The 13,308-nt window shown below is 65.4% G+C and overlaps 1 protein-coding gene across 2 annotated transcripts in view; it reads right to left on the bottom strand.

Annotated features, from left to right (window-relative positions):
• Positions 1 to 13,308, bottom strand: part of CDH4 (cadherin 4) — a 281,734-nt gene that overhangs the window by 22,755 nt on the left and 245,671 nt on the right. For both annotated transcript variants that reach the window (XM_036245369.1, XM_036245370.1), the window contains exon 7: positions 2,370 to 2,542. In XM_036245369.1, the coding sequence (XP_036101262.1) occupies positions 2,370 to 2,542 (173 nt within the window). The remainder of the gene's footprint in view (positions 1 to 2,369; positions 2,543 to 13,308) is intronic.

The following is a 13,308-nucleotide window of genomic DNA, read 5'->3' on the forward strand; positions in this document are numbered from 1 at the left end:
GCCCTTCGGACCCGGTTGTGCAGACGTCCAGCCAAAGCAGAGGAGCCCAGTCCCGAGGAGAAGCTGCCATGAGCACCCTCCCGACAGGGTCTGAGGGCAGAGGGCACTCAGGGTGGAGGGTCCCTGGGGGTCAGGAGGTCATCGGGCCGTTCAGGCACGCTCTTGGGGTCCTGAGCAAGGCCCTCCTCTGCCCGTCTGCGCCGCCCGCCTGTGAGTGTTGAGGGTGCCCTCGCTCCAAGGCCCCGCTGACCCCAGGCTCCGGGCACAAGGAGCCGGCCGGTGTCCCGCTCAGATGTTTTCACGTGGGGTTTCTGACTCAAGTCCTCCAGACAAGCCCACCTGCTCCGGCACGCTGTCCTGGGCGCGTCACTGCCCCGTAACAGAAACAGCGCCGGCCCCGTGCAGAGAGGGCCATGTGGGGCCCGGGGACCAGGTGAGGACCCGTGGGGCTGGCTGTGGAGTGAGCGGGGAACCAGCTGGCCCCGGAGCCGTTTTCAGAGGGATGGCGGGTTCAGCGTGTCCTGGCAGCCGCGGGGCGGCGGGCGTTCCTGCCCTGCGGGCGGCCGTGTCTTGTGGTGGCGACAGCTGGGCCTGCTCGGTGCCAGTCACGCTGATCAGACCTGGTGGCTCGCCGGTGGGTGGGGCCTGCGGCCGGCTCCCGGCTCCACAGAGCTGCTCCTTGGGACCTTGTCACCCGTCAGCCCCAGTCTCGTCCCACCTCCGGCAGGCGTCACTGTGGCGCCCGGAGAGGGAGGCGCGGGAGCGAGCCAGGCTTCTCGGAGAGGTGCCATGGCCGACCCACCGGCTGGGTCCCCGTCCCAGGTCCCGACAGGCTCTGGCGGACAGCCGGCCACCTCAGGGCGGGGTTGCCAGACAGAATGAATGAAGACAGGGACCAGCCAAGTCCGCGTGGGACACACATGCTGGAAGTGACCGGCCATCTGTCGGAGCTCGGGTCTGACGGCCATCCCGTGTGGGTCCTGGTGGGCTGGGGCCTGGCCACTCCAGCCAGCCCCCGGGCCTCCCAAGGGTGCCCCTGAGAGGCTGGGCTGGGGTGGAGGGGTCCCGATGGACCGACTCATGCTCAGGGGTACCTTCCTTCACCTGGAGAGAAATGCCGTTGCTAGACCTCTCCTCTGGGCTGTGTGGGGGGAACACACGGTAATTCCGTGCCTGGTCCACGGGGCCTCCCCGTCCCCCCGGGTGCCTGGCTCGCTAAGGGAGGGGAGATGCAACGCTGGGAAGGCTAATTGTGGGCAGGGCTGCCTGTCACCGCAGCCAGTGGGCCTGGTGGCCTCCCCTCTGCCCACCCCCAACACCTGCCTGTCTGCTCACAGAGCAATCCAAACCAGAACCGGCCCCGCATCAGCCCAGCCCGGCCCAGCGAGCTCCTCCGGGGTTTCGGGACCCCCTGCCCTGCAGCCTCTGGGGGGGCCCTTGGCCGGTCCCCGTTCTCTCTGGACAGGCTCTGGACACTGCTCCTGCTGGAACCCCGTCACCAGCCAGAGTCCCGCAGGCCCACAGCCGGCTGCTGTCATCCCAGAGAGGATGGACGGCGCGGCTGGGCCGCGGACACTGGGCTGCTGGGCGCCCCGCCCTCCCCTCTGCTGCCTGCGCCCGCCCCAGCTCAGGCTCAGCGACACTCAGAGTCTTCGGAGATGGAGGGGGCAGGGGCAGGGGTCCGCCTGCAGCAGCCAGCCAGCCGCCCGGAGCACCTGCCCACCCCCGCCATGTCCTCTGCCCATCTCCTCTGCCCACCCCCTCCCCATCACCCCTGCCATGTCCTCTGCAGCTGCCCCTCCCCCCCCCGGGAAGGAGTGCCCTGGAGCTCCCAGTGACCCCATCACTCTGGGTCACCCCAGGTACCCCCAGGACTGGCGGGCAGTACTTTCCACGCCGCCACTTGGCTTTATTGATTCGAAAGGAGCAGGTGGTGCCAATGGGCAAGACGAGTCCTGGCAGGTTTGCCAGGTCTGAGGTCTAGGCTCTCCCGGCCCCTCGTCCAAACCACACGCACCGGCAGGAAGCCTCACGCGGGTCAGCTCCGTGGTTTGGCTGGTGGTGGGCCCAGCACTGCCTGCTGAGCTTTCCTCGACCGGCACGCAGGACCCGGCCCGCGGGACACAGCATGTGGGACACGGCCCGCAGGACACGGCCCCAGGACACGGCCCGCAGGACACGGCATGTGGGACACGGCATGTGGGACCCGGCACACGGACACAGCACCCTGGGCCCGGCTCCCGGTTCTTTCTGACTGTGCCCTGCTGGGAACTCACTCGGGCTGGGCCGTCCCCGTGGAACAGGGACTCAGGGGACAGAACAGAACCAGGGCCGGGTCAGCCTCTCCCCAGCCCATGCGCCCACCTCACCTCTCGGTCCAGGCCGGCCGCCACAGTGACGATGTCCCCTGTCTCGCTGTTGATGGTGAACATGTTCTGGGACGGGCTCTGTGGCGTCTGGGTCAAGATCCGGTACCGCACCATCCCATTGGCCGTGGTGCTGTCGTCAGCGTCGTTGGCCGTGACCGTCATCACGTAGGTGCCTGGACAGAGAAAGCAGGTCAGGTGGACACGACCCCCATGTCCCATTGGCTCGGCAGGGCAGACACCTCCGCCGATCGCAGGCCCCTCCGGGGCCGGGAGTGATGCTCACCCTTCCCCACGCGTGTTGGTGCCGCCCGCAGAGGGGCCTGGAGAGCAGGCCTGGCCACCGAGGGCTCCTTGCAGGGCTCAGTCCTGACCCAGCCCCTCTGACTTTCTCTTTCTGCAGCTGGGGGACCAGGGTCCGAGAGAAACCAACCAAGCACGGGGGTGCGGGACCAGCCCTGAGCCAGTGCTCTCTGTCCCGAACCCCGCGCCCCACACTGCCCTGGGGTTTACTGACGCTCAAGGGCCCCACGTGGGGGCAGCATGGTGGGAACTCGAGGGCACGAGGTGACAAACAGGGCCAGGCCCAGGCTGGGGTGTGGAGGTGTGGATAGCACACGGCCCCGGGGGGGAGGGTGGAGGTGTGGGATAGCACACGGCCTGGGGAGGGGGGGAGGTGTGGGATAGCACACGGCCCGGGGTGTGTGTGTGTGGAGGTGTGGGATAGCACACGGCCTGGGTGGGGTGTGGAGGTGTAGATAGCACACGGCCAGGGTGGGGTGTGGAGGTGTGGATAGCACACGGCCCGGGGGGTGTGTGTGTGGAGGTGTGGGATAGCACACGGCCTGGGTGGGGTGTGGAGGTGTGGATAGCACACGGCCAGGGTGGGGTGTGGAGGTGTGGATAGCACACGGCCTGGGGGGGGTGTGGAGGTGTGGGATAGCACACGGCCCGGGGGGTGTGTGTGGAGGTGTGGGATAGCACACGGCCCGGGGTGTGTGTGTGGAGGTGTGGGATAGCACACGGCCCGGGGGGGGGTTGGAGGGGTGGGATAGCACACGGCCCGGGGTGTGTGTGTGGAGGTGTGGGATAGCACACGGCCCGGGGGGGGGGGTGGAGGGGTGGGATAGCACACGGCCCGGGAGGGGTGTGTGGAGGTGTGGGATAGCACACGGCCCGGGGGGGGGTTGGAGGGGTGGGATAGCACACGGCCCGGGGGGGTGTGTGTGGAGGTGTGGGATAGCACACGGCCAGGGGGGGTGTGTGGAGGTGTGGATAGCACACGGCCCGGGGGGGGTGTGTGGAGGGGTGGGATAGCACACGGCCCGGGGGGGTGTGTGTGGAGGGGTGGGATAGCACACGGCCCGGGAGGGGTGTGTGGAGGTGTGGGACAGCACACGGCCCGGGGGGGGGGGTGTGTGGAGGTGTGGGATAGCACATGGCCCGGGGCGGGGGGGTTGGAGGGGTGGGATAGCACACGGCCCAGGAGGGGTGTGTGTGTGGAGGTGTGGGATAGCACACGGCCCGGGGGGGGGTGTGGAGGGGTGGGATAGCACACAGCCCGGGGGGGGGTGTGTGGAGGTGTGGATAGCACACGGCCCGGGGGAGTGTGTGGAGGGGGGGATAGCACATGGCCCGGGGGGGGGTTGGAGGGGTGGGATAGCACACGGCCCGGGAGGGGTGTGTGGAGGTGTGGGATTGCACACAGCCCGGGGGGGGTGTGTGTGGAGGTGTGGGATAGCACACAGCCCGGGGGGGGTGTGGAGGTGTGGGATAGCACATAGCCCGGGGGGGGGGTGTGGAGGTGTGGATAGCACACGGCCCGGGGGGGGTGTGGAGGGGTGGGATAGCACATGGCCCGGGGGGGGGTTGGAGGGGTGGGATAGCACACGGCCCGGGAGGGGTGTGTGGAGGTGTGGGATTGCACACAGCCCGGGGGGTGTGTGTGTGGAGGTGTGGGATAGCACATAGCCCGGGGGGGGGTGTGGAGGTGCGGGATAGCACGCAGCCCGGGGGGGGGGTGTGTGGAGGTGTGGATAGCACACGGCCCGGGGTGGGGGTGTGTGGAGGTTTGGATAGCACACGGCCCGGGGGTGGGGTGTGGAGGTGTGGGATAGCACACGGCTCGGGGGTGTGTGTGGAGGTGTGGGATAGCACATGGCCCGGGGGGGGGGTTGGAGGGGTGGGATAGCACACGGCCCCGGGGTGTGTGTGTGTGGAGGTGTGGATAGCACACAGCCCGGGGGGGGGGGTGGTGTGGAGGTGTGGGATAGCACACGGCTCGGGGGTGTGTGTGGAGGTGTGGGATAGCACATGGCCCGGGGGGGGGGGTTGGAGGGGTGGGATAGCACACGGCCCGGGGGTGTGTGTGTGTGGAGGTGTGGATAGCACACAGCCTGGGGGGGAGGTGGAGGTGTGGAGGTGTGGGATAGCACACAGCCCGGGGGGGGGGGTGGTGTGGAGGTGTGGGATAGCACACGGCCCGGGGGGGTGTGTGTGTGGAGGTGTGGATAGCACACAGCCTGGGGGGGAGGTGGAGGTGTGGAGGTGTGGGATAGCACACAGCCCGGGGGGGCGGGGGGGTGTGGAGGTGTGGGATAGCACATGGCCTGGGGGGAGGGAGGTTGTGTGATAACCAGGCCTGTTTACTGCCTGCGGACTCTCTGCTCTGCTTGGAAGCACATCAACAAACCCCTGGGGGACAGGCTGGGTGTGGCCGGGAGCCCTCCACCTCCTCCTGTGGTGGCGCCTCTGTTCCCTTGCCCGTGGCTTCTGCTCTGGGTCTGTATTTGACCCTCCTCTTCTTATGAGGGTCAGAGGACCAGGCCCACCCTCCTGGCCTCATTCAAACTGGTTATATCTTCAAAGACCCTGTTCCCAAACAAGCCCACTCTGAGGTGTGGGTGCCTCTCCATCCCACCACCACAGGCTGAGGCGGAGGCCGAGGCGGGCAGCGTCCCGGGCCATCCGGGCTCACGCCGCAGACAGACCCTTTCAACCGACCAGGTCCCCATGACCTCAGGTGACTTCGGAGCGGGGCTGAGCTTGGGTGTGGGCTGGGTGCTCTGTCCAATCGGACCCTGGCTCCGCCACTCCAGGGCCTGGCATGACCTGTCCCTGAGCCTCTCAGAGCGGAGGGGGGGGGGGCTCCTTCTCTGCAAGCCAGGCGCCCCCCATGGGCCATCGGGAGGAGCAGAGCCACCTGTGAGCTCACCCCTGGGTGTGAGCAGGTGGCTCGTGTCTAGGAAGCCATGATCCGGGCACCAGGGTCCCCTCCTGGCCTCCGCGCCTTCTCTAGCTGAGTCCGCACACAACCGTGGGCCCCCAGGTCCCCAGTGCACAGTGTGTCTTGGGAGGTGCCAGGCCACCCACGGGAACAATCTGTGCACGGCCCCGGCCCGGCCCTTTGCCGAGGAAGGTGTCACGCTGTCGCAAGTGTGGTCACTCAGTCAAGTCACCCATCACCCGGGCTAGAGACCAAGGCGGCCGCCCTCCTGGCCTTTCGTGGTGGAGAGACCATGGCTCGAAGTTCTCTTAGCAAATGAGACCCGACGTGGGGACGGCCTTGTCCTCTAACGGGCTGGCTGCCCGACGTCGCTTCGTTAATCACGCCGACAGGACGGGGAGGAAGGCCAGGCGGGCCGTCCAAGGAGCTCACGGACGCACGCTGCCCGGCGCCTTGAAGGATTAATTTCACAAGCCTTAAATTGCAGTTTAATTTGAAAACTAATTCAGCCCCATAATTGGCTTTCCGCTCAAATCACGAAGGTTAAAGATTTAAATTCTTAATATCCAGATGACTTCCAAGTACGTGCCATCTGTGCGTGGGTCCGGGGCGTCCCTCTCGGGGGTCCTCTGCCGGCGCGGAGAGAAATAAATAAACAACGGGCCCACGAATAGAACAACCTACTTAAGCGCAAACCCGCGGATGAAGGGTTCTGTGGCTTCATGTGCTGCTGGTAGGTTTCTCCGCCTGTTTAATATTTCAAAGTGACATTCATTAAAAAATGTATAACAAATGCTCTCACACAGTTATAAGGGGTGAGGGGAGCAGGAGGTCCACTTAAGAGCCTTTATTCTATTTATTTATTGTTTTTGTTCTTCACCCAAGGATGTTTTCCCATTAATTTTTAGATAGCGTGGGAGGGGAGGAGGTGGAGAGAGAAATACCAGTGTCACGGGAGACACATCGATGGGCTGCCTCCTGCATGACCCCAATGGGGGCCAGGGATCGAACCTGCAACCCAGGTAGGTGCCCTTGACGGGAATTGAACCCGAGACCCTTCTGTCCGTGGGCTGACGCTCTAACGGCCGAGCCAAACGGGCCAGGGCTCTACGCAGAGCCTTTAATAAGAAAGTAACACGGACGCATCCTTTCCTGGGAAGTTGGAGAAACGGGGCGGCGGGGAGGGCTGGGCAGGGTGGGGGAGACACAATTTGGAATTTTAGCTGGAGGAGGGTGGGGCCCTGCCGCTGGTGCAGAGGGGGAGGGCTGGACTGCTTGTGAGGACATGGCTTTGAGGTCTGTCCTGAGCCCTGGGAGCTCATTCTCTGAAAAGCGGGCTGCTGGGTGGTGTGCCAGGGAGGGTGTGACTCGGAGTTGGCGGGACGCACGCCCACCAGTTGCCGATGCTAGTCTGGCTGCAGGCCTGGGAGACGTCCCCTCCCTGCGCACAGGAGTGGCCTCCCAGAGACCTCCACAGACTCCGCTGCCTCGCAGAGCTGGCGGGCGGGCATCGCCAGGTGAGCGCCAGGCACGGGCACTGATGGCCGAGCATCGCCAGGTGAGCGCCAGGCACCCGCACTGACGGCCGAGCTTCGCCAGGTGAGCGCCAGGCACCAGCACTGAGGGCCGAGCATCGCCAGGTGAGCACCAGGCACCAGCACTGACGGCCGAGCATCGCCAGGTGAGCACCAGGCACCAGCACTGACGGCCGAGCATCGCCAGGTGAGCACCAGGCACCCGCACTGACGGCCGAGCATCGCCAGGTGAGCACCAGGCACCCGCACTGACGGCCGAGCATCGCCAGGTGAGCACCAGGCTACCCGCACTGACGGCTCGAGCATCGCCAGGTGAGCACCAGGCACCAGCACTGAGGACCGAGCATCGCCAGGTGAGCGCCATGGCACCAGCCACTGACGGCCCGAGCATCGCCAGGTGAGCACCAGGCACCAGCACTGACGGCCGCGATCGCCAGGTGACCACCAGGCCAGGTGAGCACCAGGCACCAGCACTGACGGCCGAGCATCGCCAGGTGAGCACCAGGCACCAGCACTGACGGCCGAGCATCGCCAGGTGAGCACCAGGCACCAGCACTGACGGCCGAGCATCGCCAGGTGAGCACCAGGCACCAGCACTGAGGACCGAGCATCGCCAGGTGAGCGCCAGGCACCAGCACTGACGGCCGAGCATCGCCAGGTGAGCACCAGGCACCAGCACTGACGGCCGAGCATCGCCAGGTGAGCCACCAGGCACCAGCCTGACGGCCGAGCATCGCCAGGTGAGCACCAGGCACCCGCACTGACGGCCCGAGCATCGCCAGGTGAGCGCCAGGCACCAGCACTGAGGACCGAGCATCGCCAGGTGAGCGCCAGGCACCAGCACTGACGGCCGAGCATCGCCAGGTGAGCACCAGGCACCAGCACTGAGGACCGAGCATCGCCAGGTGAGCACCAGGCACCGGCACTGATGGCCGAGCATCGCCAGGTGAGCACCAGGCACCGGCACTGAGGGCCGAGCATCGCCAGGTGAGCACCAGGCACCGGCACTGAGGACCGAGCATCGCCAGGTGAGCGCCAGGCACCGGCACTGACGGCCGAGCATCGCCAGGTGAGCGCCAGGCACCGGCACTGAGGGCCGAGCATCGCCAGGTGAGCGCCAGGCACCGGCACTGAGGACCGAGCATCGCCAGGTGAGCACCAGGCACCGGCACTGACGGCCGAGCATCGCCAGGTGAGCGCCAGGCACCAGCACTGAGGACCGAGCATCGCCAGGTGAGCGCCAGGCACCAGCACTGAGGACCGAGCATCGCCAGGTGAGCACCAGGCACCAGCACTGAGGACCGAGCATCGCCAGGTGAGCACCAGGCACCAGCACTGAGGGCCGAGCATCGCCAGGTGAGCACCAGGCACCAGCACTGAGGACCGAGCATCGCCAGGTGAGCACCAGGCACCAGCACTGACGGCCGAGCATCGCCAGGTGAGCGCCAGGCACCAGCACTGAGGACCGAGCATCGCCAGGTGAGCACCAGGCACCAGCACTGAGGACCGAGCATCGCCAGGTGAGCACCAGGCACCAGCACTGACGGCCGAGCATCGCCAGGTGAGCACCAGGCACCAGCACTGACGACCGAGCATCGCCAGGTGAGCACCAGGCACCAGCACTGACGGACCGAGCATCGCCAGGTGAGCGCCAGGCACCAGCACTGAGGACCGAGCATCGCCAGGTGAGCACCAGGCACCAGCACTGACGGCCGAGCATCGCCAGGTGAGCGCCAGGCACCAGCACTGACGGCCGAGCATCGCCAGGTGAGCGCCAGGCACCCGCACTGACGGCCGAGCATCGCCAGGTGAGCGCCAGGCACCGGCACTGAGGGCCGAGCATCGCCAGGTGAGCGCCAGGCACCCGCACTGAGGACCGAGCATCGCCAGGTGAGCGCCAGGCACCAGCACTGAGGGCCGAGCATCGCCAGGTGAGCGCCAGGCACCAGCACTGACGGCCGAGCATCGCCAGGTGAGCACCAGGCACAGCACTGAGGCCCGAGCATCGCCAGGTGAGCACCAGGCACCGGCACTGACGGTCCGAGCATCGCCAGGTGAGCACCAGGCACCGGCACTGAGGACCGAGCATCGCCAGGTGAGCACCAGGCACCAGCACTGAGGACCGAGCATCGCCAGGTGAGCACCAGGCACCAGCACTGAGGACCGAGCATCGCCAGGTGAGCACCAGGCACCAGCACTGAGGACCGAGCATCGCCAGGTGAGCGCCAGGCACCAGCACTGACGGCCGAGCATCGCCAGGTGAGCACCAGGCACCAGCACTGAGGACCGAGCATCGCCAGGTGAGCGCCAGGCACCAGCACTGACGGCCGAGCATCGCCAGGTGAGCACCAGGCACCAGCACTGAGGACCGAGCATCGCCAGTGAGCGCCAGGCACCACCTGAGGACCGAGCATCGCCATGTGAGGCCCAGGCACCAGCACTGACGGGCCGAGCATCGCCAGGTGAGCCCCAGGCACCGGCACTGAGGACCGAGCATCGCCAGGTGAGCACCAGGCACCGGCACTGAGGACCGAGCATCGCCAGGTGAGTCACCAGGGACCAGCACTGAGGACCGAGCATCGCCAGGTGAGCACCAAGCACCACCCGCACTGAGGGCCAGAGCATCGCCAGGTGTAGCGCCAGGCAACACAGCACTGAGGGCCCGAGCATCGCCAGGTGGAGCGGCCAGGCACCGCACTGACGGCCGAGCATCGCCAGGTAGCACCAGGCACCGGGGCACTGAGGGCCGAGCATCGCCCAGGGTGCGCATCCAGGCAGCCATCATCTGAGGACCGAGCATTCGCCAGGTGAGCGCCAGGCACCGGCACTGAGGGCCGATCATCGCCAGTGAGCATCCAGGCACCAGCACTGACTGCCGAGCATCCGCCTAGGTGAGCACCGGCACCAGCACTGAGGACCCGAGCATCGCCAGGTGAGCGCCAGGCACCGGCCACTGAAGGGCCAGCATCGACAGGTGAGCGCCAGGATCACCGCACTGAGGGCCGAGCATCGCCAGGGTGAGGCAACCAGCACCCGCACTGACGGCCGAGCATCGCCAGGTGAGCACCAGGCACCCGCACTGACGGCCGAGCATCGCCAGGTGAGCGCCAGGCACCCGCACTGACGGCCGAGCATCGCCAGGTGAGCGCCAGGCACCAGCACTGAGGGCCGAGCATCGCCAGGTGACCGCCAGGCACCATTCATCAGCACCCACTCAGGGGTCATATGCTCCAGGGCTCCCGCAGAGTCAGGCTGAGGCTGGGTGCTCAGCAGGGGAGAACACAGACCAGTCCCGCCCGGCACAGCGGGGGCAAAGGGGTGATGTGAAATGTCGACACCGTGGCTGAGCGAGCAATGACGCAGTAACTGAAAACCTCAAGGGTGTGGGGGGCCTGCTCGTGACCGCGGCATAGGGATGAGGGATGAGGGGAGGGCATTGCCGAGAGCACAGCACTGCAAAGGCCCTGAGGCAGGAAGACGGGCCGTTCCCCACAGCCTGGGACCTCTGCTGCTCTGCCTTTGCCCGGGGCCCTGAAGCTCCCGCCCACCTCTGGACTTCCTAGCTGCGTGAGCTAATGTGTCCCCTTTTCCAGGGGGCACGCAGGGGGGTCTCAGCTACCTGCTTGTTAAAGGGGAGCTAAGGCAGTGATCAGAGGGAGGGTGCTCGTGACCCCAGACCACAAAGCATGTTGGTCTACCGAAGGGGCTGGGCCATCCCAGGCCTTCTGCACCCTCCCAGACATCTGATCCAGCGACACCAAAGAGGACTTTGTAAAATTGAGGGGGGGGATTATGGCTGGGAAAGAAGGTGGGGTGATCCCAGCACCACCCGTCGGCTTGCGAATGTCCCCACGTTAGCACCCAAACCTCAGAAGGCTCTTGCTCAGGGGAGTCAGCATGCCACACCTTCCTCCACTTGTCTCCATGAGCATGCACACTCGAAACCCTTCATCAGCCTGTCACTCCGGATCGGGGACTAATTTCTGGGTGCGTTTCTCTCGACTGCACACAGGCCCGAGGAAACCGGTTGCTGGAATTTACGTCGAGAGGGAAGAGACCGGAGAGACGGTTTCCGGGTCCCGGGGTCTCCTGCCTCTAGGACGCCCCGCCCCGGTGCTCTGCTCGGACATCAGCCTCTTGCCCTGAGTGGAGGTGAGGGGCTGGTCAAGGCAGAATCGAGCGCTGTTCTGGGGCAGGGACAGACTCTCGGGTCCCCACGGGCTCCGAATGTCAGTCACATTTAGTCCCAACACAGTCCTGGAAGGGCACAGGAGTGAGTGGGGAAACAGGGCCCATCTCGGGATTGATACCACGTCCCGGCCCAGCCGGGCCACGGACAGCATCCCAGCGGGCTCCGGGGGCCAGGCGGTGGGCGTCCACGCCGTCTCCAGGCGTAAGGGCTGACGGGACCAGACAGCGCAATTTGCGGCCTCCGCTGTCCTACCGAACCAAGCCAGACACACGGTGGGGAAGACTTTCTCTACCGGCCTGTTTTCCAACAAGACCAGGGAGGTTCAGTTCCCAGCGTCCCAGGCCCTGCCGTGCCTGGTCACACCCCCTCTGCACCCCAGCTCCTTCAAGGCGCGGCTGCTGGCAGTCCCCACTCATTTCCTTGCACTGCTTGCCGCTAATTTGCACCCCCACCGCCTGCCCTACCCCTCAAGAGGCCGCTGGCACCAGCCATCCAAGGTTCTGGCAGAAATAATGTCACATCCTGTTCCCTTTGCTGGATTCTGAGACAGCCAATCGAAAACACAATTCACCTTGTGAAACGGCGGCCCTGGAGGCGGAGCCATGACAGCTGCCCCCAGCAGCAAAGTGAGGATGGATGCTTGTCCTCGCACCCGAGGGGCCGGCCGGGCTCCGCGCTCTGCAGGCTCTGGCCTCCGTGTGCCCCGGCCCGAGCCCAGAAGGCCCCTGGGACAGCGCACACTGCACAGCAGAGTTCAGGCCAACAGGGAGCAGGGTGCACTACAGTTCCCTTCCGAGGGTTGCATGGGGCCCACTTCTATGTGGGAGTGACTCATTGGTCTGCACTTCAAACGGAACCCGCGGCCTGTATTTCAGTGGCTACTCCTGGTCCCACAGGGGCCTCGTCGGTGACGCTTGGCTCAGCTCCCCCGTCCAACCCGGCCGGGCATTTGTCCCAAGGACAACCCACTGTCCCTGTCAGGAAACAGCACGCGGGCCGTGCTTATCCAACTTGGGCACCTGCAGAAATCCCCTGGGCAGCGTCGGCCCAGACCAGCCCCACCTGCAGCCCGCACTTGGACCCTGCCCTCAGGTGAGGGTGCTGGTCCCGGGGCTGAGGTTCCGGCACGGGCTGGGGAATCCGACCATGTCCGTGTCGGGAAGTCTGGGCTGCTCACTCTACCTGCTTGGGCCCCGAGCCTCATTTTTGCTAAAGGGGAGAGGTGGGATCCCCCTTCTGGTAGTTATGGGACCCAGAGACCACACAGGTCACATGCTTAGTGAGAGCCCTGGCACGTGATAAAGCGTTCGTCATCACTGAGGCTGGACAGGGTCTGTAGGAGATGGGCTCTTGGGTCAGCTCTGAGGGGACCCAAGGGCCCCAGGCACATGGCCTCTCCTCTCTGGGCTGGGGTCTGGCCTCTCATGGGCTTCCTGTGGTGTTTGGCATAAAATCCAAAGTGTAATAAAATCCAAAGTGTGGTCCAGGAGACTGTAAATGGCAGGATTTCTCTGACCACATCTCTGTCCCCAGGACCTTTGCACGTGCCTTCTCCCCCAGCCTCCCTTCCAGCACATGCATCGGTCCCAGCCCTTCTCTGCACCCTGATCCTTCTTTTTTTTTTATTTTTTTTATTTTTATTTTTTTTTATCCTCACCCGAGGACATTTTTTTTTTTTTTTTTATATTTGGTTCAGATAGAGAGGGAGAGAGAGAGAGAGAGAGAATCATCGACGTGAAAGCGACACATCGAGTGGTTGCCACCCACACGACCCAACCAGGGCCGGGGACAAACTGCAACCACGGTACATGCCCTTAGCGGGAACCGAACCCGGGTCTCTCCGGACCGCAGGCCGACGCTCAAACCGCTGAGCCAAACCGGCCAGGGCCCTGATCCTTCTTATACTTCCCAGCTCTTGGCCTACATGTCGCCTCTGCCGAGGGGCCCTCTCTGCCCTACGGGGCTCCTGTCTGAGCCCCGTCATCGTTG

The sequence above is a fragment of the Molossus molossus genome, unplaced genomic scaffold (assembly GCF_014108415.1).
Source record: "Molossus molossus isolate mMolMol1 unplaced genomic scaffold, mMolMol1.p scaffold_m16_p_6, whole genome shotgun sequence".
Lineage (NCBI taxonomy): Eukaryota > Metazoa > Chordata > Mammalia > Chiroptera > Molossidae > Molossus > Molossus molossus.